The sequence below is a fragment of the Arctopsyche grandis genome, chromosome 13 (genome assembly GCF_051622035.1).
Source record: "Arctopsyche grandis isolate Sample6627 chromosome 13, ASM5162203v2, whole genome shotgun sequence".
Classification (NCBI taxonomy): Eukaryota; Metazoa; Arthropoda; class Insecta; order Trichoptera; family Hydropsychidae; genus Arctopsyche; species Arctopsyche grandis.
This window is the reverse complement of record NC_135367.1, coordinates 14,032,666-14,055,360: the sequence shown is the minus strand read 5'-3', so window position 1 is coordinate 14,055,360 and position 22,695 is coordinate 14,032,666. Positions and strand designations below refer to the sequence as shown.

General features: G+C 32.8%; 1 protein-coding gene across 2 annotated transcripts in view; it reads left to right on the top strand.

Moving 5' to 3' along the window:
• Positions 1-22,287, top strand: part of LOC143920709 (spermatogenesis-associated protein 20) — a 77,949-nt gene extending 55,662 nt beyond the window's left edge. The window contains exons 4-7 of one of the 2 annotated variants that reach the window (XM_077443650.1): positions 1,601-1,806; positions 15,446-15,566; positions 20,163-20,321; positions 21,097-22,287. In XM_077443650.1, the coding sequence (XP_077299776.1) occupies positions 1,601-1,806; positions 15,446-15,566; positions 20,163-20,284 (449 nt within the window). In that variant the 3' untranslated portion in view covers positions 20,285-20,321; positions 21,097-22,287. Of the gene's footprint in view, positions 1-1,600; positions 1,807-15,445; positions 15,582-20,162; positions 20,322-21,096 lie in introns of both variants that reach the window. The other variant, XM_077443649.1, reaches the window with a different exon arrangement.
• The last annotated feature ends 408 nt before the right edge of the window (positions 22,288-22,695 follow it).

Here is a 22,695-nt window from a genome sequence, read left to right as displayed (position 1 = left end):
AAATTAATTTTAAAAATAACAAACACGCATCTCTTCGATAAAATGATATTTTCAAATCGCATAACATAACACACGTAGGTACATATATTGTGACATATACACATCGTCAACAAAAAAAAGGGTGCACCCTTTTAAAAGAAGAAATGTCATAAACGAGATTTTGGGTTCAAAAGTCGTAAAAACAAAATACATGAAGACAAAATAATTAATTATTATGATACGGTACAAAACATTTGTCATGCAATGGAATTTCACAGTTACCACAAGCGGAAAACGTTTTATTTTTACAGTGTCCACAATTTCTCCTTTTCTGTTTGACCAATATCAAATGTCTTCCAACTTCCTTTTGATTTTGATTAACTTTGCCGGGTCTGAATGGGACCAATTGTTTTCGTTTTTGACCACAACACTTGCACAACGTCTCTGTTACCTGTCTGATAAATCCTAATTTATCAAATTTACAACCAAAACTTTTGCTTAGAATCCAAGCGTTATTCACAGCTACATCGATGTTCCAAAACAGAATAGGCATGTACCATTTTTCCCTCTAATACTTATATTATAGTTAGAAATATGGTTATCCATTTGATCAACCCCACCCATATATTTATTATACATATTTATACTAAATGGTTGATTGATTTCCACCCTACTTTTTTCTTTAACCGAATATCAGTTTCCAGGGGTGGTAATATGTATGTATGTGGAATCCGGAAGTTGAGACTCGTCCCAATTATCAATTTCTTCCCGTATCTCTGCAGTAGTAAAATTGCATTCTCTGGAAAAAAATATGTGTCATTATCCCAAGGAGTCATAAACGACTCCGTCGACTTTTGATTTTTTTTTTCAGGAATATGAGATATATAAACGCAATCTCTCTTATGCATATTATACAATAAGTCCTACTGTATTAGAAACATAAAGATAAATAAAAAATATGTAAAAATAAAAAACTTACGTATGTTTTCTCTTCGACATATCTGCAAGTCGAAAAGCGCTCGATGTTATTCCCTCAAAACTCCAAAAGGAACTGATTTGATTTCGTGTGACTTTCTTAAAATTCATCACCAACATCTGACCAAGCGTAACGAAAGGTTTTACGGCCGGCCTGAGTGATCCCTTTATTTTACGACGCAAAATTGTAAAATGCCGTGAATGACCGCGCTGGCATACATCGTGTAAGTTCATAACTGACCGCGTGGGTTCAAATGGGTTAAATTTCTTCATATTCGTCGGCTTCTTCGTCATCATTCTTTTCATAATGATTTTGTGTATTTATTTTATAAAAATATATATACACGAATAATATTCTAATAGTTGATGAAATATTCGAATAACGAATGGCTGAAAAATCAGACGAATAATTCGAATACTCGAATATTCGAATATTCGATTGGGATCCCTACTTGGAAGCCCTACATTTGTGTATATTTATTATATTAAGTTTTTATCGTGAGCGACGATAAAAAATCTGTATTGGGGTAATTTTCCTACTATTCAAATTGTCTAGCTTTTAAAACTGCTCATTTCTCAATTACATATTATTTTTGCGATTTCCATATTTTTCCATAAATTCAACTCAATTTTCTCTTCTTTTCAGACCAAGACGGTGCAGAACCTTCTGGAAACAGCGTTGCTGTCCACAATCTAGTTCGTTTGGGTGCCCATGACATAGGAGGAGGCACACCTAGAAGAGAGCGTGCTGAAAAAGTCTTGACAGCTTTCGCGAGCAGATTGGAAGTAGCACCTTCATCCTTACCGGAAATGCTTTCGGCCCTTATGTTCCACAAGGATTCGCCGACACAAGTAAATTATACATTTATATTTGCACACATCTTCTTTTAATTGCAAAAGGGTGGAATTTTATTATTTTTACTAGGCTTCTCCAGGTCCGCCTACCTCACACTACATTGAAATATCTCACTGTACTTTTTGTCTTGAGCTTGATAAAAATAGATTTAATTTTACCACTTAAGTCACGTTGGATATATGCCAATGAACTAGTAAATAAGTACATTAAATTAAATTTTGAAATATAATATTATTACCGAGGCAATCTCGTCCAATCTGATCTTTGGAGCAGGCTCGGGGACCGTCACAGATGGACACGATGATGACAATGACGATTCTTCAACCGGATGGATGGGCCGGTTATTGCAACACACCCTCGAAGGGAAATGAAAACCTGACGTCGCATTATATTCCCGGGAATTTATCTGTCTCTCTCCTTCTCTCGTATGCCTCTTTTCGGCGAAGGTCAAACTAAAAAGGCATCGATCAGACGAGACCCGGGAGCTCCGGGACTCTACCTCCCTTCTATTTCTCCACGTGCAAATCTCTCGTGAAAACATTGTTATGTCTTTTTAATGTCTTTTCTTCGTCGTCTCTGCGTTTCCGTTATTTATTCTCGGCATCTGAGGATCACCTGTCGAACGAACAGATAGTTTCGCGAGAGAAATACTCGGTAATTGACAGATTGTTGGTTCGCCTTTTGCAAAACCCGACACTTGCCCAAAAGTCGATCTCACCTTTTGAATTATACATGAGACGGTCGGCGCTCGATAATGTACCCGATTCAGCCATAAAACGATATAAGTCTATATTCTCATTTGAAATTTAAAGTATCGTACAATTTTATTGTAATTCAAAATGTCGTGAGCATATTTATTACAATTTTTTTTAAGTTATAGTTCAGATTCGTTGAATTCCTTATATCATACTTAATTTGGGAGCTGGTAGATAATTAAACGATGAACGAAATTAATGTTAAATTATTATTAGTGCATTCGTGAACCCAGGTACATACAATTAGATTTACTGAAATTATGTGCTAATCTTAGATCTACATATCAATTTATACTATTTATGTAAATACTAATATAGTCTAATACATAAAATCATCGATTATTGAAAGTTTTTTTCACATTTGAACTTCAAAGTAAATACTATAAATAATAAATACTAATAAATATTCTATCCGTATCATCGCGTTTGCGATATTCTTGATCGGAATTTGTTTTTAATTCCGAAGTATCATCAATTCCTCAATGAGAGTACTGGTGTAGTCGAATGCTATTAATTTGGCTTTCCTCATCTATTATTCGTCGGTCTAAACGGCTCCAGTACGCAGCGCCAGTATAAATTTGAACCAATTTGACAAAACATCCGCAGAACGGTTGGCTTTTTTCGTTCGCATACGCTCACCCTTTTTCTTCTTATCTCCCTCTCATTTTTTTTCAATGAGAATAAAGCCTCACGAAGGGCCGGGTTGTGTGTATGTGAGTGTGTATTAGCAGAATGTGGTGTTGAAAAATTGGCGAGTGGTTATTTCCCAACGTGGACTGATGAGCAACAACCACTCTCGGATATGTTCGTCGTTGGCTTATGAGTAAGGATACCATTCGTACTCTTTTAGAGATTTATAAATAGGTATGCTTTTTTATTTTTGAATTTTAGTAGTATTTATTTTTATCCTAAAAACATATTTTTATTTGATATTTGCGTTACAATTGACTATGATCGGAAAAAATCATCTTTGTAAATTCCTTTAAGATAATATTATTTTTAGTGTTGGAAAATTCCAACAAAGGTGGGCTCTTTCTACCTTTTGATATTCGGATACTTTTTTGTCTTCGGTAAACATTAATCCATCATGGCGTACAGGTAAATTAATCATATTTTTTCGTACAATGAATTATTTTTTATCGATTTATATAATATTTCGTGAATATTTATTTAATAATATAAATGTATATTAAATTTTGTAAATTGAGACGCAACTGATTCGAGGTTACAGCGGTATAAAAATCAAACGATAATTAAATTTATGGATAATGCCCATATTGTATTTAATCGATAGTGGAATGTGAAGGTCTTTATAATTCAATTACTTCTATGTAATTTAAATATTTATAAAAATAGACAATTGATTTCTAAGTTTCTATTCTGCTTTCATTTGTCGATATTATAAACGGTGCAATCCGATGAGAAATCAACGAATGAAATTCGCACTGATAAATATTTACCGAGCTGTACGAAATCTACGTCGGCCCTTTAGTTCTTAAGTAAATCAAAATAATTGAAGAAAAATTCCGTGGGAAAAACGTTGGAGAATTATAATATATCAAAGTAATTGAAAATAGTGGTTTAAATAAATTTTCGTACATTTACAATACAAGGGTAGTAAAAAAAACTTATTAGGTTGGGTACTCTCTTTGCGGGGTAGTTAGTCTCTCGAGGTATTCTAAAATCGCACGTTTCGAGGCAGCCTCACGAGGCCGTGCAATACCTGACTAATGAGTCCTCTTGCAATGCCGCTTGAAGCAGAATGTTATCTGATTAAGATGAGACTGTGTGTATACATATATGTATATAATATTTCAATTAGATTCGTACATAGATTTCATATTCGAAAGGAAAAAGAGAACTGAGATTTAAACGGAATTCACAATCGGAGTCCACTCTGATATTAAAAGACATTTATGCAGAATAGTTTCTAATAGTGTGAATTAATGACTGTGAGCTGCAATGAACATTTGTCCTATCTCTAACCTATCGATGTCATCACTAATGAGGGGGATACATATCTACTCTTTAGTGAATCACTAGCACTACTATTAGCAGTGATATCGCTAGGGGTGGTGTCACCTGATGCGGTAAAACAATTGTGTCTCCCCCCCCTTTCGTTTCAGACCATGCATGTTTTTTTAAATATTTTTTTTAATAAATTAAATTCATCGTTTTTAAGGAGCTCTAATCAAACGACCAATGCGAAAAAACGATAAACACGTGTTTTATATGTTTACAACGTATTTAGTCATCAGACATTCATTTTCTGCATGGATGGGAAAACTCCCAATTTACTTCCGGGAAAAAGGTTGTAGTGGAAGAATTATTCCACGTTTAATCTCTACTTTTTATTTTTCCCGGTCTCATCTATTTTTTTTTTACATCTCTACTGACAAAATCGATTAATCGGGGTGAAATGTGTGAAAGGACCCTAATATTCAGTCGATAGATCGAGGAAAATGTTTTTGAATTTCGTCTCCGTCTGACTAAATCAGTCAACCTTCTCACCTTTAGGTACATACACTGATTTCTCAGGAATTTGAACAACTGCCAATTATGGCTCATATTTGATGCTACATTATTAGCTGCACCAAATGGATTTCGCGGTAGCTGTATACATATGTATATACAAAAATTGTAATGTGGCGTGTAGCCGTTTGAGAACCGCCATACAACGAATATGTCGAATTAGCGTTTTTCAATTTGAACAATTTGGTGTCACCCCAAAAATTTTATCACCAGGTGCAGACCGCACTCCCCGCACGGGACTAGTGACGCTACAGCTATGCCTTCTAAGTAAATAAATGTCTTCTAATGTCTCGTGTCCACTGTATTATTTTTTGATAATTCCACTTCAAACCCAGATTGAAAAAGCGTGTATTTTTTTAAATGGACAGGAATGCAATAATATCCTGCATATTTTTTCGACCTCTGCACTGCTGTAAATCTCTATGAGCCAATCCCGACTTTCGACGCTGCCACCAGAACGAACGTTCTTGTACTTTTTTCGTATATTTTTTCCGGCTTTTTTTATCCGGATACGCTTGTTAAACTACTCACGGTAAAGCGGATTGAGGTAGGTAGGCTAGGTGGCTTAACTTGGCCTCGCTGTTTTATTTGCAAGCACTTTGGCGCTTTTCGCACAGATAAGCACAACCGTGCGACAGCTAATGTATGTGGTGACCGTTGAATGTACCTTCTGGGACACCATATTAATTAATGTGCGCGAATCGGCCCTTACGCACGTGGCGCGTATCATACGCAAAATACGCAAACGACGTCGTAAAACAAATTATATACATACATATGTATACGTATGTATGTATGTACGTATACTATGGACGGAGATTCTCATTTGTTCGAGACAATATGCGTGCTTGTCCCTTGCCTTGGTTCGAAAAAATCCCTTTGAAAATAAAATAACTCGTTCTAAAATGATTGATCGCTTACATGTTTATGACTGTTAGCAACATACCTTTTCTTGTTTTACGAGAAAATAAATTTGAGAGTTCTATATACATATGTATGTATGTATGTATGCATGTGTGTTCACTTTTGTGCGGGTATAAAACGGTTTTTTGTTTGAAAATATCTATTGTATCGCGCAGGCAGACATATGTACGTTTAAACATACATATGAATGTACATTTCATATGTGCATATTTAGTTATTAAATCCGTTTTTAATTTATCAAACGAAATGCTTTTTTCTTCTTTCGTTTTTTCGACTTTAATCTTTCCCTATATTATTTTTTTTACAAAATGACATAGAGTTTAAGTTATATGTTCTTAATTTAGTTTATTGAATTGATAATTTCCTTCAAACTTTGTATGTTCATAAATTTCGCATTACATTTAAAAATTCTATTTAAACTTTGATATCAAAAATAGGATGCGAACTTTGCAACCTTAATTTTTTTATGGATTGCTCGTAAAACTACAGATTTCTCTGCATTCGTTACAATTATGAACGTCTTTTTATAAAATAAAATATCGTGTAGGATGTATAGTTTTCATGGTTTTGAAATAATTATTTTCGGTCTTAGTACTTTAAATAAATCACATCAAATGGCGTTTTAATATTTTATCGTTATAATAAATTTTGCAAATACGAACATAAGGTCTACAAATCTTCAATTATTTATTATGATAATAACATTTTTTTAAAAGTTATACCTACGACTTTTTGACTTTTTGACTACGACTTCGTGACTACACATTGTATATGTATACATATTTAGTTATTACCTATCACGCAAATATATTTTAATACTGTTTATTTTATTTTTTAATGTTTACTCCACATTGAATTGTATTCTTTTTAGTTGGTTGATTACAAGAGAGTATTGAACCTATTAACATCAATTTTTATGTCCGTGCGCATGTCTACCTTCAGTTTTATTAAATTTTCTTAGTGGGCAACTCGCCCTAAAAATTATTATTATACCATCTACATACTTCATATATATTATATTTATGTAAATTTGTTACTTAGCACTCTTAAACACTTTTGCGTACTCAAATCAATTGTTCGAAAATTCAGAAACTAATTACCCTTTCGCCCGATAGATTTTGCACACGTAAAATATGAACGCAAACTAAACCGCCACGAATGAGTGTGCGTGTTTGTGTATGTTTACGTGTATGTAGTGTTAGATACAGTTCAAGCTCGGCGTTAAGTACAGATAATGGAAAATTGGGTTCGCAAACATTTCCTCCTCCTTTGCTACAAAGACAAACATTAGCTCGACACTTTCGCGAGACGGCACTTTCATTAAATTTATTCCGGTTAAGGGCGCGTGTGCGGGAAACAGATAGTGACTAGTGTTGGTTAACCCTGTGCGGTCGTAAGTATGCGATGATATGTCATGACACGGAGTTGGCGCCGGTCGCATGTCTCGACAGGTTCGCCATTTTCTTAATGAAATTTCAAACAATGCCCTACTGTATGTGGATGTTTATTGTAGACTGCGTTGGCCAAAATCTTGGCTGTTAATCTAGATTTAAAGGTTTCAACTCATTGCGTAACGAGTCGGGTACGAATATACCCATGTACATAGTTTTGTGTACTGGATGAAAATGCTTCAAAGAGCCTTGACCCATTCCGTTAAAGCACCGTCGGATGGTAAACCAAATTTTGTGATTGTATTAAATAATAAAAGCTGTGGAATTGCATAGTGGACAAATATGCTAGCCGCCCCCAAAATCTTCCTTTCCAAAACACGACAACTTATTCTACTTTTTCCAAATTTGTGCTACTAGCTATAGCCTAGTATGTATTAGCTAGCAGCTAGCTTGGTATTTGCGTTAATGTGAACCATCGAGAGGTTGCCGGATTCGATCCCGTGGGTTGACCTCGATTGAAAAGAATTTATTCCGAATATTATCTGTAGTGCTGCTGGTTAAAATTTGATATTTGTGACTCAAAGTTGATCGTTTCCCATCAGAGTTTGACAATTTATCTGATTTCATTGTTGAAACGGTTTCTCAACAAATTGTCAAAAATCTTCCTCCCCACTCTGTATGTCACCACTATTTTAATAGTATTTCAAAATTTATAATTTATAAATTTTTACTTGTGTATATAGGTACAAGTTTAACACCATATATGCTGCTCGTGGGCAATCCTATAACGACAGCTTGAAAAATATAAAAAATATAAAAAAATATAAAAAAAAACATGTACCATGTCCCATGTTCATGAAACTGAATTTACATAACGGACAAATGAACATACAAATGTTCATTTTTCGTATACAGATTAGACCTTTTTTATATGATTCAGAAATGGTTAACGATTTTGAAAATGTTACAAAAGAATTCTATAAAGCAAAACTACATCTTAATAAACAAGCTTTCACCTCTAAGTCATTGAAAAGTCTAGTCATTTTTCAGTTGCAGAATGTAGAATAAAATAATTCAAAAGTTTTTAAATTGACATATTCCGCTGAAAATAAATGCGACTAGAAAGGGTTAGGATTTATTCGGATATGGAAAAGCTCGTTGAAAAGTCGACAGGCACGTGAGTCACGCATAATAACTCTCATCCATCGCCGCCGGTTTCGTTCGGAAAAGCGAGGAAACTCACTCGTAAAATTCGCGTTCGGTCTTTGGTGCACAGAATCGAAAGACCTGAAATAAAGTGTGCGAGTTGATGACTCTCGTAAGCCGTAAAGTGCGAACTTAGCGCGCGTGCGATATGATCGGCCGTTTTACGATCTCGTTGCGCGTGCAATTTTAATTTCCCATGCCGTTCCCCTGCATATGGACGGTGCAAGTGATGTTGTCGTAAAACCCTCGTATGCGCCAGTCATATGTATAATTTAAATTAAGGGATTAAATTCGTGTGCGTATTAAGTCTCTCGTATCATTTGTTGATACTATAGGTAAATATTTGCTCACGTAACATGTTACAAATAAATCGCCAGCTTAACAAAATTAAACTTGTTATATTTTGATCATTTCGTCGATAGCGAATCTTCATATCCACTTAAAAATATGAAATTGACAATTTGACAATGTAGACCGCCTACTGCGCCATTTGGATCGTTTTGATAATTGATATCGGCAATTTGTTTAAGTAGCGTCTCTCCGCGTAGGGCTGAACCAAACTTTCACCACCAATTTAGCAGGGTTTTCCATTGAAGATGCCGCGTACTTCGATGGAACGGGTTGGTTCAATTCTCTTAATTAATTCGCAGCTTAATTGATTACAGTTGAATCTATTCGTATATTTTGTTTAAATGTGGATAGAAAAAAAACTTTTCATAAATTTTCGTCAGCATCTGTCCGGCCTTCCGCGATCGAGATTCGCGCAGTGGTCGTAAACAAAAGTGAATATACATATTTTCTATTTTTAAAAAATTGTTTATGCAAACTATGACCAGACTCGCCGAACGTCTACAATTTATTATGTTTCCTTTCGCTATAATTCCTCGCGATTCGTTGCCATAATAAGCAGGAAAGTATTGACGTTTTAAAGGCAGACGTCTCGATTTCGATTTGTGCTAATTTTGCAAATTTCCGTTTCGTATATTGTGATCATATTTTCTCAAAGTGTGCATTGAGTCGTCGAAGACAAAGCGAAGTTTTTTCAGGCTTTTAAAATAAGTTTTTTAAGTAAAATATCATAATTTAAGATGTAGAGCATGATGTTTTAGTTTTATACAACACGTTATCTAATCGTACATATGGTATGAATTTCGCGAAATCTTTGTGTCTATAAACGTTATATCGTTATGTAAAAATCATACGGCGAAGAAATGGTAATAATAATAAAAATCTTGTTATACAAGAGTCATTGGTTGGATTTAATTTAAAGAATTGTCTTATTTTGTATAAAATTAAAGTTCTTAGAAAATGCTAATTTATAATAGTGTATACCCTTTTTGAAAATAAAATTAAAGTCGATACCAAAGCTATGTTGGGAAACATCTAATACCTATGTACTTATGATAACATTTCAGGCGTATTTTGATTATTAAACTTTTCTACGCTGTGTTCATTTGTATCTTTGTAGTATATTTTCTCAATTCAATTTATACAATGTCAGTTTTAAAGCGAAATAATAAATTATTTTAGTTTATAAGAAATATACCTACAGTGAGCGACAAAAATAGGTACGCAGTAGCAAAATTTCATTTTATTCGTATATATCGCAATATTTTTCATTTAAAAGTTTCTGAAATCATGACTAGGATCATTAAGATAATAAAACAAGACAAATTATTAATTATATTGATGTATTTATTGAGATATTGGAATTATTTACGAAATGGACAAATTTGGGAAAAAAGTATTGGCAGTTCTTCGGGAGTTTTTAATTTAATTTAAAGCGGTTTTCACGGTATACATTTTTTAAATGTTTCCTATTAATAATATATACATAAAACAATAATATATAAATAAAATAAAGCTTAATATTTAGTAATTCCCCCTTTGTTTTTGATTACTGCCTCAATTCTTCTGGGCATAGAATAAAACAATTTTTTTATAACATTTGGGGAAATATCCTTTTCCCATGCCTCCGTTATTATGTTTTCCAGCTCTTGAAGCGTTTTTGGATTGCAGGCTTTTACTTTCCTCTTCAAAATCGCCCATAAATTTTCGATAATGTTCAGGTCTGGACTGTTCCCGGGCCAGGTAAGGGATTTAATTCCCAAACTTTCTTTATAATTGGTTATCTAAAACAAGTCGATGATATTTACCACATAAAAAAACAAATTAAAGATAGAAAAACGGTTTGATAACTTACAGAACGAGCCCGATATCAAGGTGCAGATTCGTCCTGAAATATTGGTTCAGCGACGAATTCTATGAGTGCTTCGATGGTGGGTAAAACACGTTCCCGTATCGTGTTTTCGTATTGGATGGCATTCATGGACCTTCGGACGAACTCTAGCGCCCTTATTCCATATCCTGTAATGCACCCCCATATCATGACATACGGGGAATGCTTCGCGGTCGCGAAACACAACTTGCGTGAAAACATACTCCACTTCTACGGCGAACTGTGGTCTTCCCATCTGATCCAATAAGATTCCAATTAGATTCATCTGAAAAAAACCACCCTGTACCAGTCCTCTGATATCCAATTCTTCTTGTCCTTGGCCCATTTCAACTGCTTTTTCTTCATTGAAACCGCCAGAAGTGGCTTTTTCGCGAATTTGATCGCTCTAAACCCTAATTTATTCAGCTTCCTTTGGATCATACGGGTATGTACTGCTGTGGATGATGAAGTGTAAACCTCATCCCTGATTTTAGAAGCAGTAATAAATTGATCTTGAAGAGCAGCACGTTTTATGACACGATTTTCACGTTCCATCAATTTTTACTTCCTTCCAGATCCTGGAGCCCTTGTTAATAATCCTGTATCACTGTATTTTTTGATGAATTTTCTCACAGAACCTTCACTGAACCCCACCCGACGAGCAATGTCTCGATACGCGATTCGCTCTTTCGTAAGAGCCAAAATTACCGCTTTTTCATCGGTCGACATTTGGCGTGCGGACGACATTTTTCCGATGCGATGCTATTGCAACCAAAGTTAACGCGAAACTAAATAGGGAATTGACCATCAGCTTTGTAAATCTTTGAACCAACGGTTACACAGAGTTGTGTAAAAAAAAAAAGGTTGGGGTCTCATTGTTTACGGCAGGTAGAGAGGTTTGTTTCGCGCTGTTTGTCCGAAATCTATGTGCGTACCTATTTTTGTCGCTCACTGTACATATATTTATGTACATATATACATATGTAGTTCATATTTCATGTTTTAAGTTAAATTTTGAATATAAATTGACTATTGAACCGTTTTTGTTCATATACAATTTTAATTAAACCGTCGCTGTCGAATATGCAATGATATTCAAATTTATTTTTGTTTTTATTATTATTATATCAACACCATTTAGAGGTCGAAACGTGTAATTGGATGCATGACGAATATCAAATGGCAGAATTTACGACTATGAAATATCGCTGTACAAATTAAAAAAAATGCGCAGCCATGATTAATTAAAACAGCTCTCGCTTTAGTACAAGCGAAAAACGTAAAAAATGCAAAAAAAAAAACAGTATGATGATTTAGTGAGGTTAAATTTTCCGGGGGTGGATAACGAGCGTATTATTTTCGCGTGGTGGCGCACAATAGGTTCGGGTGGATGGATTTTCTGGACGTAAGGATCTGCCACAAGGGAATATGCGTGGACTGGCCTTCCTCCACGTCGTTTAGTCCTTCGGCGTTCAGGTGATGGATGCGAACGCGTCGGTTGCCTAATTTGATTTATAATGTTGACCGATCGACCGAACGTATTTTTTCAACCGACTTCTACGTCGTTGTTAGTATTTTGAAGTATAATATATAGAAGGAAATGGTTATTTAGTTTATTATTAATATAATTAATTAATAAATATTCATTGGTGGATGAAGGGTTACAGCAAATAAGATTTAGTTTTAGCGTTTGAGCGTTATTGTATACATCTATTTATATGCACGATTTTCGTCCTTTTCTGACTATTTACATATACATAAGTACATATTATATATGTACATATACATATGTATATACATAGAACATCGAAATTAAATTTTACATCACTTCAAACACATGTTAATAATTTTCAATGAAAAGTTTTGACGAAACATACGCCGACAATATTACACAACGTAAACAGATTGTTCCAGCGGAGTGGAATGACTTGTTCAAAACCAAAAGCTTGTGTATGTCATACATAAATATATGCATACATGTGTAATTCTTACCTTTGTATCAAAAGTTATTTATATGTTTGTTATGGCTGGTTTGTAGATCGGAAGTCGAAAAGCGATTGTTCTATTAAATAACAGCGGATGGGTTTGTTTCGAAACGAATCTGAAAGTTTTACATTTGTTTGTCGACTCTCAGAATAAATTAAGTGTCACTGGTGAAAGTTAAGCGGTCGGGGAGGGGTTATGGAAGGGTTAAATGCGGACGCGGCTCAACTTTATAAATTTCTCTTCATGAACAAATTCGATTTTAAATGCCGATTCAATGTGTATCCATTTCACGAGCTTGCCCAGTCGTTTATCATAGCAAAAATACATATGTATGTACATAGATATATGTACACAGTTTATAATTTTACTTAATTTCATGATAACGTATTTCTCCCCTCAAATAAATTTTTCCATCAATGATTTTTTGCAATTATATTTGACAAACTAGATATTTTTTTTGATTTTTAAATGCTTTTTATTATTACGAAATTATGTTCACAATACATCTTATATATATTTTAATAGCTACTGATCTACTGATAATTTTCTATTTTACAATTTAATTTAATTTGGTTAGTAATCATAGTATTATATTATTCTAATGTTAATGTACAGCATAATAGGAAAAAGAGCTCAAAAACCTATTTACAATTACAAACTAGATATAGCAAACTTCCAATTAACTGAATTGATGGCATTGTTCTGTTTTTTTTTTATTATTTATTATTAAACCTTTACATAACTTTAAATGTGTGCACTGTAAGGGTAGAAATGCTTCCAGGCTTAGTAAACAATATACAATAAATAGTTGTGTTCATATTATATATGTATGTACATACAAATATTTTAAAAATTATGATTTTTTGTGATTTACACATAGTTTTTAGAAATTTCCCCCACCAGAAAGCTGCTCACACAGAATTTGTATTTATTTATATACATATGTAACATTATGATTATTGACTTCTTGGTCGTAAAATATTTTCTCGATCTGAAATCAATTCCACGGAAATAAACCGATTATATTTATATTTATTAGCTTTACTATATTTTATCATACACATTTAGACATATTTACATATATATGTATGTATAATATAAACATAAGTTTTATTTGCTTATAATGCGAAATCTCTCTGTTATAAAAAGGTATTAGTGGGAATTCACCAATTACAGACGGCTTTTACGTCTCGGTGAAATTTATGACTTCGTTTTAGCAATTTATTTATTCAACGCTTATTTATTTTACGCGTATTTATTTGTTGTAATATCGAAATACCGTAGGCACCAATTCGAGAATTGAAGTAATTAATTCTTTCTCGCCTGTTATCTCGTTAATTTCATTAATTATTCCCCAATTTATTGTGCTTAAGTAGCGTTAGGTACGTTTATTAATATCTGCATATATAGTATAACATATGTATGTATTATACAGACCATTTAGGGCTGATATATAATCCTTAAACTTTTTTACGTATTCTACAATTAAAAAAAAATAGATTTAATATAAATTGCAATAAAATTTACCACGAAACTTATTAAAATATCAATAATAATAAAATATTTATAACTACATCCATGTGATATAACGTTACGACTTTTTCTGTGAACTACATTCATACATATGTATGTGTGTACATACATACTGTAAACTAATTTAATGCTTTCTCCCCTAATTTAATCCCACCTACATATCGGGCCCAATTAATTATACTAAAGTGGGATGCGACCTCTGATGCCATCACCGCATTCGATGCACTTATAAATCGATTAAAGTGCACGTTCACCGTTGATCCAGTCCATTCGAGCTTCAAGACTACATCCATATATGTATGTATATATATATAAACGTGTGCAATCGCCAATGATCATTAGCAACATCACTTCGGTTGTTTTCACGACCGATTTTTCCGGTGTCTTGATTTTTATATGTATTATACTGAAGTGTATGGGATTTTTGTCGGAAGATATCTCGTCTGCAGGAAACGTAATGATGTTTTCCTCTACGGTAAACTAGCTGGCTGAATTGGGTTGTTTTCCGACGCCAAAGTGCATATAATCCATGTTTTATGCGGGAGCGACATCTGTATGTGAAACGAAATGGTTTTGCGCTGAAAATTTTGGTATCGAACTGAACTCAAAAGTATGTCGACCAATATCATATAATTAAATTGCATTGAGAAAATTTGTACGGATCTTTTATGTGTTTGGTTGGTAGTATTATTTTTATAGTTTCATTAACGATCATTGATTGTTATTCAACTCAATTATTATTCGTTGACTTGACAACGTGCTGATTTTGGAAAATCAGCTTAAAATGATTTGGAATATGATTATGATTATGTAATAATCATAATAAAGGATACAATGACCGATACATATTTTTGGTCGTGTAAAATCGATAATTCCACCGTAAATTGAATTATAATGACTCGTAGGGGATTCGTAGGGAGAGAAAATAAAGAGGGGTTGAAATAAATGGACGCACTCCATCACCAGCCACCACCGTAAGGGGTTTTTCCCTTCGAGTATCAAATTACAGTCATTAACGACGATTTTCTTACCCCGACGAAGTGATTTTATCCCACTTTATATAATGTGTATGCGTTGTGATTTTTTTCAGGTGTTTATCGCCGGCGGTCGAGATGATCCGCGCACTCAAGCCCTACTGAGGGTTGTCAGGACTCGCCTGTTACCCGGTAGGATTGTAGCAGTCGCAGATCCTGGTGCGTGTGGCAACACAGGTGTGTCGGAAATCTGTGAGTCTTCGCTTTTTAATATCCTTGTCCATGTCCGTTTTCATTTTATCATTTACATTTGACTTACATACGTAAATACTACTTACTGACTATGACGTATGATTATGTGTAGCGAGACGTGACCAAAATTATGAGACGTGGGTGAAAAATATGAGATAGTCCTTTAAAAAATATGACATATAAATTACTTATTTAATGAAGATTGATTTAATTAAGGCGATTTTGCATGTGAATTTAATCAAGTTATTCATTAGTTGCGCAATAATTGAACCTCCCAGAATTTCGGAGAGTTTCGCTTTCATTCAACGTAAATAATGCTTGAATATATTTTTTCGAATTATAAAACCGTTATCCCAATTCTAGAGTTTTTGAATTGGTTGAATAAGTTAGAAATGATATATGCAGATTTTGGGCTTACTATGTACATATGTATTAATTTTACTTAAATTCCAATTCATTGACTGCTCATGAAAATTTGACCGCTTACATATTCATTTAAGACTGAATTTTTATATTTTCAATTTTATGAAAAAAGGAATTTTATTAAAGCAACTTGAATGATTAGAGTACTCAAGAATCAAGTAGTAAGTACTCGTAAATTGGGGATGGGAAACGTTTACGTCTCATTTTTTTTTTAAGGTTTTGCATGTTTATATGTGTATATATGTAGATATTTAAATATGCCCTACATCTTTCATTTTAAATTGCTGTAACGAATTATTCTTAGATTAAAAGCGTTGCGCGACTTCTGTCCGCGATAATCTTCTATCCGTAACAAGATGGATAGATCAATTAACGAGAGAAGTTGCCAAAAATCGCCCGAGGGCGAAATCTTCATCTCGAATTATCTCTTTTATGGTCGCTGGATTTTCCCTGGGACCATTTTGCCTCAGATTGGGACGTCTTAATTGGGGGAAAACTCTCACGAATGGAAAATTGCTATAATCAATTTTCATTCGGAGGAAGGAACGAATACGACCCACGACTTATACTCTTTTCCGATTGGCATTTTTCTTAAACAGTATCATTGTACCTATACATATCGCAGTATAAGCAGATTATGTAGAAAAGCGTTTGTAAAACTGTGACTGCTTTTCAGTAAATTTTAGTTTCCCGCGAAATTTTACATATATGTAAAAATAGATTAGACAATTAGGGAAAATTATATTAAAGAAATAAAAAAAAAAATTGCACCAATCCACGTTGTTATTGTTTACTGAATTCCTCTTTAAAAATAAACCTCAATTAGCGTGTCAAAGATTTATTATTTTAAACTAGTATTTATCACACTTTCATTAGTCATCACATAATATTCATATATTTGCTAACCAGTGCAATTCAAATACATACAAACGTTTTATACATATATATAATTTATGGCCAGTTTTACCTCAAATGTGAATCAGTATAATATTTTCTTAAATCAGTATCGTTCAGTTTTGGTGTAGCTTTAAAAATCGTTGTTCTTACATACATTTATAGTAGCTGTTTGTTTCACTTCAGTTAGTAATTTTTTATTTAAATTAGTAGTAACAGTTTGGGAAACTCTAGCCGGTGTAATGGACGATTGAGATGTTTGTTTTTAAATACTTGTAAGTTTCCTTTGGTTGCTTCGATCCGTGTGGTTAAGTTGTGACTTGGGTAATCTCAATTTGTCCCTGGGGCTATTCAATATATACAAGTTGTTTGAACGCATAGGTCGGAAAAGCCAATAGAAAATGGCTCAACTTCTCTCTTCCGGAAAAGCTCGAAGCAACTCGTTTACAGGGTTATTCCTCTCTTTTTAAGATACGACGTGACTGTTTTCACAAAAACGAACCAAACGCATTTTCCCTTTTATACCTTTCCTAACTTTGTAACAACACCATCAATCACACTAAAATGTCTAACTAACAAATGCGATATTAACAATTTTTTTTTAAATTATAAAATTAATATTACGTGACTTATTGCTTTGGATTGTCGAACAAATATATGTATTTTCAAAAAATAAGAATTCAACAATTGAATGGTTGAAAGTCTATTTACAAGTTCAAGTTTAGTAAACGAATAAAACCTTAATGAATCTTAGACCCAACTTCACTATTAGTTTAAGTTGGGACAAATGTAATATATGCATACTATTCTCTATTACATAGTTAAATGGCATATATTTCATTTGTTTTGTATTATTCTTGATACGTTTTACATAATTAAGTTAACAAAATAAATTCGGTGCCAAGACCCAATAGACTATTAACTCTTCAATTTCAGAGTTGAAATGTTGTTTCTATTATTTAAATTTATCTCAATAATTATCTTAATAATATACTATTCAACTGAATATTGATTATTTATATACATATATACATAAATATCTCGTCCAAAAAGGCAATGGGAAGATGTTTCAATAATTTAAGTATAATTATTTAAATATTGAAATAATCTACTAATACATTATTATTTAAATACAGGTATGTAGGTGTATTTATGTAGATTGTTTACTAACATACTAATTGCATCGGGCAAGGGAGGTTTTCAAATTATTTGTGCAACTGGTTCTGGGTTTTGGTCGAACCTCCACAGGTTTTTATTTATGGAAACTGAAAAAGCGACCGAGGAAATTGGGGTGAAGGTAGAAAAACTGGTATAGGCGAAAACGTGCTCTCCCCGTCTTCCGCTAAGCTACCTGGAAAAGTTCGATTTCTCACAAGCTACACCGAGGAAAATCCGATCGAAATACTGTCCTTTGAATACAGATGAGAGTCTGCGAGTGGGTGTATGCCACCGGATCAAATCGATTCCGGCTTTTCGTTAATTAGTGCGCGAACCGAGCGTGTCGAAATCTTAATATATCGTCGACCGGTTCGGTTCGACGCTATTGGGAAAGTTTGATTTGGGGCTGTGTGAGGTAGAGTTCTTTACTTCTTCGGTGGCTACCTACATATCTATTCGTTTAGTCGATGTGATGGCATTAATACATATGTACATCTTAACTTCAAGTGTATGCATGTATATATGTACGTACATATTGTATACTCGTAAAAATTTTTTTTAAATATATATATTTTTTAAATTTACAATATTTATATTTTTTGTATGTAAATAAGCCTTATAAAGTTATCAATTATAATACTTCTCAAGCATTTCAATTTTATAATATTTGTATGCAAATATGTACATATGTATTTGTACCATCGTATGTATCATCGACTCTATTAGGTCCCAAAACCCTGAAAAGCTTGCGGTTGAACAGCGAACTGTATGTAAGTTGCGTTCTACATACTTTGGAGTTTGTCATCATTGAAGATTTTGAAATGTATTGCGTCTCTCTCAATCCTGGATAAAGTGGAAATAATATACATATGTGGGGAGAGACAGATAGACGCGCCTGTCTGTGTGAATATATTGAAAGTATCGTGAAATAAAAAATAAATAAAAATGAACGAAATTATGCGAAGCGAGTGCCTCAGGTGTCTGGAACGATCAGAGTGGAGCTTGTTTTATTGTTTTTGTGATTGAATATTCTTTCACGTGTTACATTTTCATGAATACATTATTATATATCTGCATATAAACGTTTCAGGCGTATAAAATTCATCATTGATTAATGTACGCCATTGGCTGTTTACCTTTTTGTTTTGTAAGAAGCTTTCGAAAAAGTTTTGGTGGATTGAGTCACATTATAGTCTATATTATGACGTTTCAAATGATTTATCAGCCCAATAGTTGTCGATCCTTTGCATCCCATGCTTTTACCACATTTATTTCATCCGACGAGGGGTGAATTGTGCTCCTTTCTTATTAAAAAAATAAGCCCAAACTTCTAATCGCATTGACATGGCTAAATATTATAAATGAATTAGTTTTCTAATATTTTTATGTAAATAAATATATTTAGCAAATCACTAATTATCGACTATTGCTTCCACAGGGGGAATTTAAAATTATAACTTAAGCAGTCCCAATTGCATTTATTTTTAGAAAATTTATTTTTAGAAAAATAACTAAAATATACATATACGCCAGTTATCATTTAGTTTATATTTTCAAATTAGATTTTAACTGTCTCACCTAATATTAATATTAAAGTCCAGGCAAACGAAAAAAAAAACCCAAAAATTTTCACACCAACTCCTTCATTCTCGATAAATAGCAAAAAACTGATTTTACTTTGAATGCATATATTTAGATGTCTATAAAAACATACAATCTGTTTTGGTTTATAATTTCCGCTGACGGATTGGTAGAAACAATTTCTTAGTTCTACAACAGTTTACGCCACAGCTGCATCTATTAGTCGGCAAATTCAAAATATATTTTTTTGATATTTCATATTGTTTGTTGCCGTTGATAATTGCAAGTTGGGAGGACACAAAGACACAAAATAAATTTTTCCGTTGAACCCCATTAGCATAGCATTTGAGAGAGTTTCCAGTGAGAGAATAATTGTCTTAATTTTTAAAACTAGAAAAGTTTCATAAAACAAAAAAGGTTGAAAGACATTGTAATTTTTACCATTGTATAGGTATGGTGGATATTTTTTGTTTCAATCACAGTTCGAGAGATTTTTTTCATATAATGTTTCTGTTTGTTTTGCAGTGTTTTCGCGAATTAGACCTCTGGGAGATGCGCCAGCTGCGTACGTGTGTCGCCATTATGCGTGCTCATTGCCCGTCACGGAGGCGTCCAAACTTGAGGAGATACTCGATGAAAAACCTTAGCTTTTACCTGGAGATAAACGAAGACGCTGTGATTTGGGTATTTAGAGATGCGGTCGAATGGCGCTTGCGTCTATTTTTCAAACCGTACTCCATTTCCTGAAAAAAATTTTTACTAATGTTTAATCATTTTTTTTAAATACTTAAAGCAATATTGATAATTTTTTATGTTTAAAATTTGCATCAGTAAAATTAATTTCGCTTTGATAGGATATGTGGATATTTTTAAACAGTTACACTATATATGTTGTTGGTTTTTTCTAGTAAAGAGTGATATATGTATGTGTATGTATATTTAAAATGTGTATGCAATTTAATATTTTTACTACACTATCGTCTAAATGCGAGAGGTTTTAACCCCCCATCGTACAAATAATGTTAATCTACATATTTTTTATTTACTCCTATTAATATTTTAAATGTCATTAAAATATAATTTAATACTTATTCAAATCACGAAGTGAATGTTTGATATTATATTTGTTTTTGTTTTTTTTAATTTAATTTTAAAATATAATTAATTATTTTGGTACTGTAGTTCTGCTAGGATATTGTGCAACAGGGGTTTAATTTTTTTAATTTTTAATTGTAGCTTTTCTGGTTTTACTTTTTTATATGTTCTACCTAATTTTAGTTAAAATTAAGAGTTTAATTGAATATAATTCAAAATTTAATAAAACTAAATAATTGTAATTGTTTTTAAAAATTATTATTTATTTACTTTAACGTAATTTTCGTATTTTTTAAATGTAGAATCTCGTGTGAAATAATTAATGTTACCAAATAATGTTTATTAATATAATGTATTTTTCCAGTAAGCTTCTTCTCATAACGACGTGACGATGCATTGTGATGCGCGTTGTTAATTGAAGTTTTGAATCGAAAAAAGGCAAATAGGTATAATTTTCACTCTTAATATAATCTTGTCATCGTTGACATCGTTGAATTTCATGGAAAATCGTGAGTCGGTCAATCGATTTTCCACCGTTAGTTGCTCACCTTTTCCTACTGGGAAAATTAAACAAAGCCTCGTTTGTCGCAACCCCCCCCCCACCCGTTACTTAAATTTTTTTCATTTTGTTTTTCTTTTTATTTTTTTTATTCACCTCGAACGGATTCTGTTTCGACAGAAAGAGGGGAAGATGTCTTGGAAGGGAGAGACGCTTTGAAGCCTTCTCTTCCTGAAAATAAAAAAGCGGCACATTTTTTTCGTCGACACAAAGGAAGTCCCGAGTAAATACATTTCAACCTAATTTATAGGTGGACGAGGTGAAAGAAAGTGGTGGGTAAAGGTGGGGATCTTTTGTATATTACGGATCAAAGGGGGAATAATTCATTTTTAGCCCACTTATTTGCAAGATATTCATCAAATTCGCATTCGAGTGGAATACCCTAAACGCATCTCGATTAGCCTTTGAGAAGACTCATTTCTCACTCTTGACCTTCATTTTGGCCTTAAAATAACAAACAGAGTTTCGGCAAATTCGTTAACTGTAGACGTTTCTATTTTTTAATTTTACAGAGCCATTTTTAAGTGATTACGTACAAGTATAATTACCACTTGTATATACATATGTATGTAAGTAGATTTTTCATTATTAAAAAATATTACCTAAATTTAAAACTCCCTTAAGGCTTAGAAAAATAATGTTAACGTAGATCAACTTCAAGATTTTTCCACCTGCCAACAAACGAAAATTTTCGCCAAAATGAAAACCGCATAAACTTCACAAGTTAGTATATATGTATTATTTAAAATTCTTTCATATTTCAAATTAATGGCTTTTAATGATAGCAAAAATATTTATGTATAATACATTTTAAGTTTATATAAAATCTCGAAGATTCAAATATATTATCTAATTAATAACATTGAAATAAAAATACAACATAATATAAGCAAGTTTTTAAATTATGCTTTTATTTATATATGTATATGTTATTTTTGTATATGTTTTGTATGTACAAGTTTATATGGTGATGGTTGATTTTATATGTTCTGATGAATCCAGCAGCAGAAAATATATTTATAACGTATTTACGTATATTCAAGTTTGTGATTGAAAATTTATTAATTTTGTATGTATTACTATTGATTGTGCAATGAAAGAATGAGTATATTTTTTATATGTATATTATAATATGTATATGTTATAATATATTTTGTATATATATGTGGCTCAGATTTATTTTTTGTATATGAAAATTGTGTTTATGGTCGTTTTTTGTGATCCATATGCATAGTTCATATTGTGATTCTCAATGTGTAATCCCAGATGAAAATAAAAATCAACAAAAATACAATACGTGTTTATTCTACTATCGTACCCATTCCGCCACTCATCTCTCTATACGTATTATTCCCATGCGATATTTTACTATTTGTGAAAATTCGATTATTGCTACTATCGTAT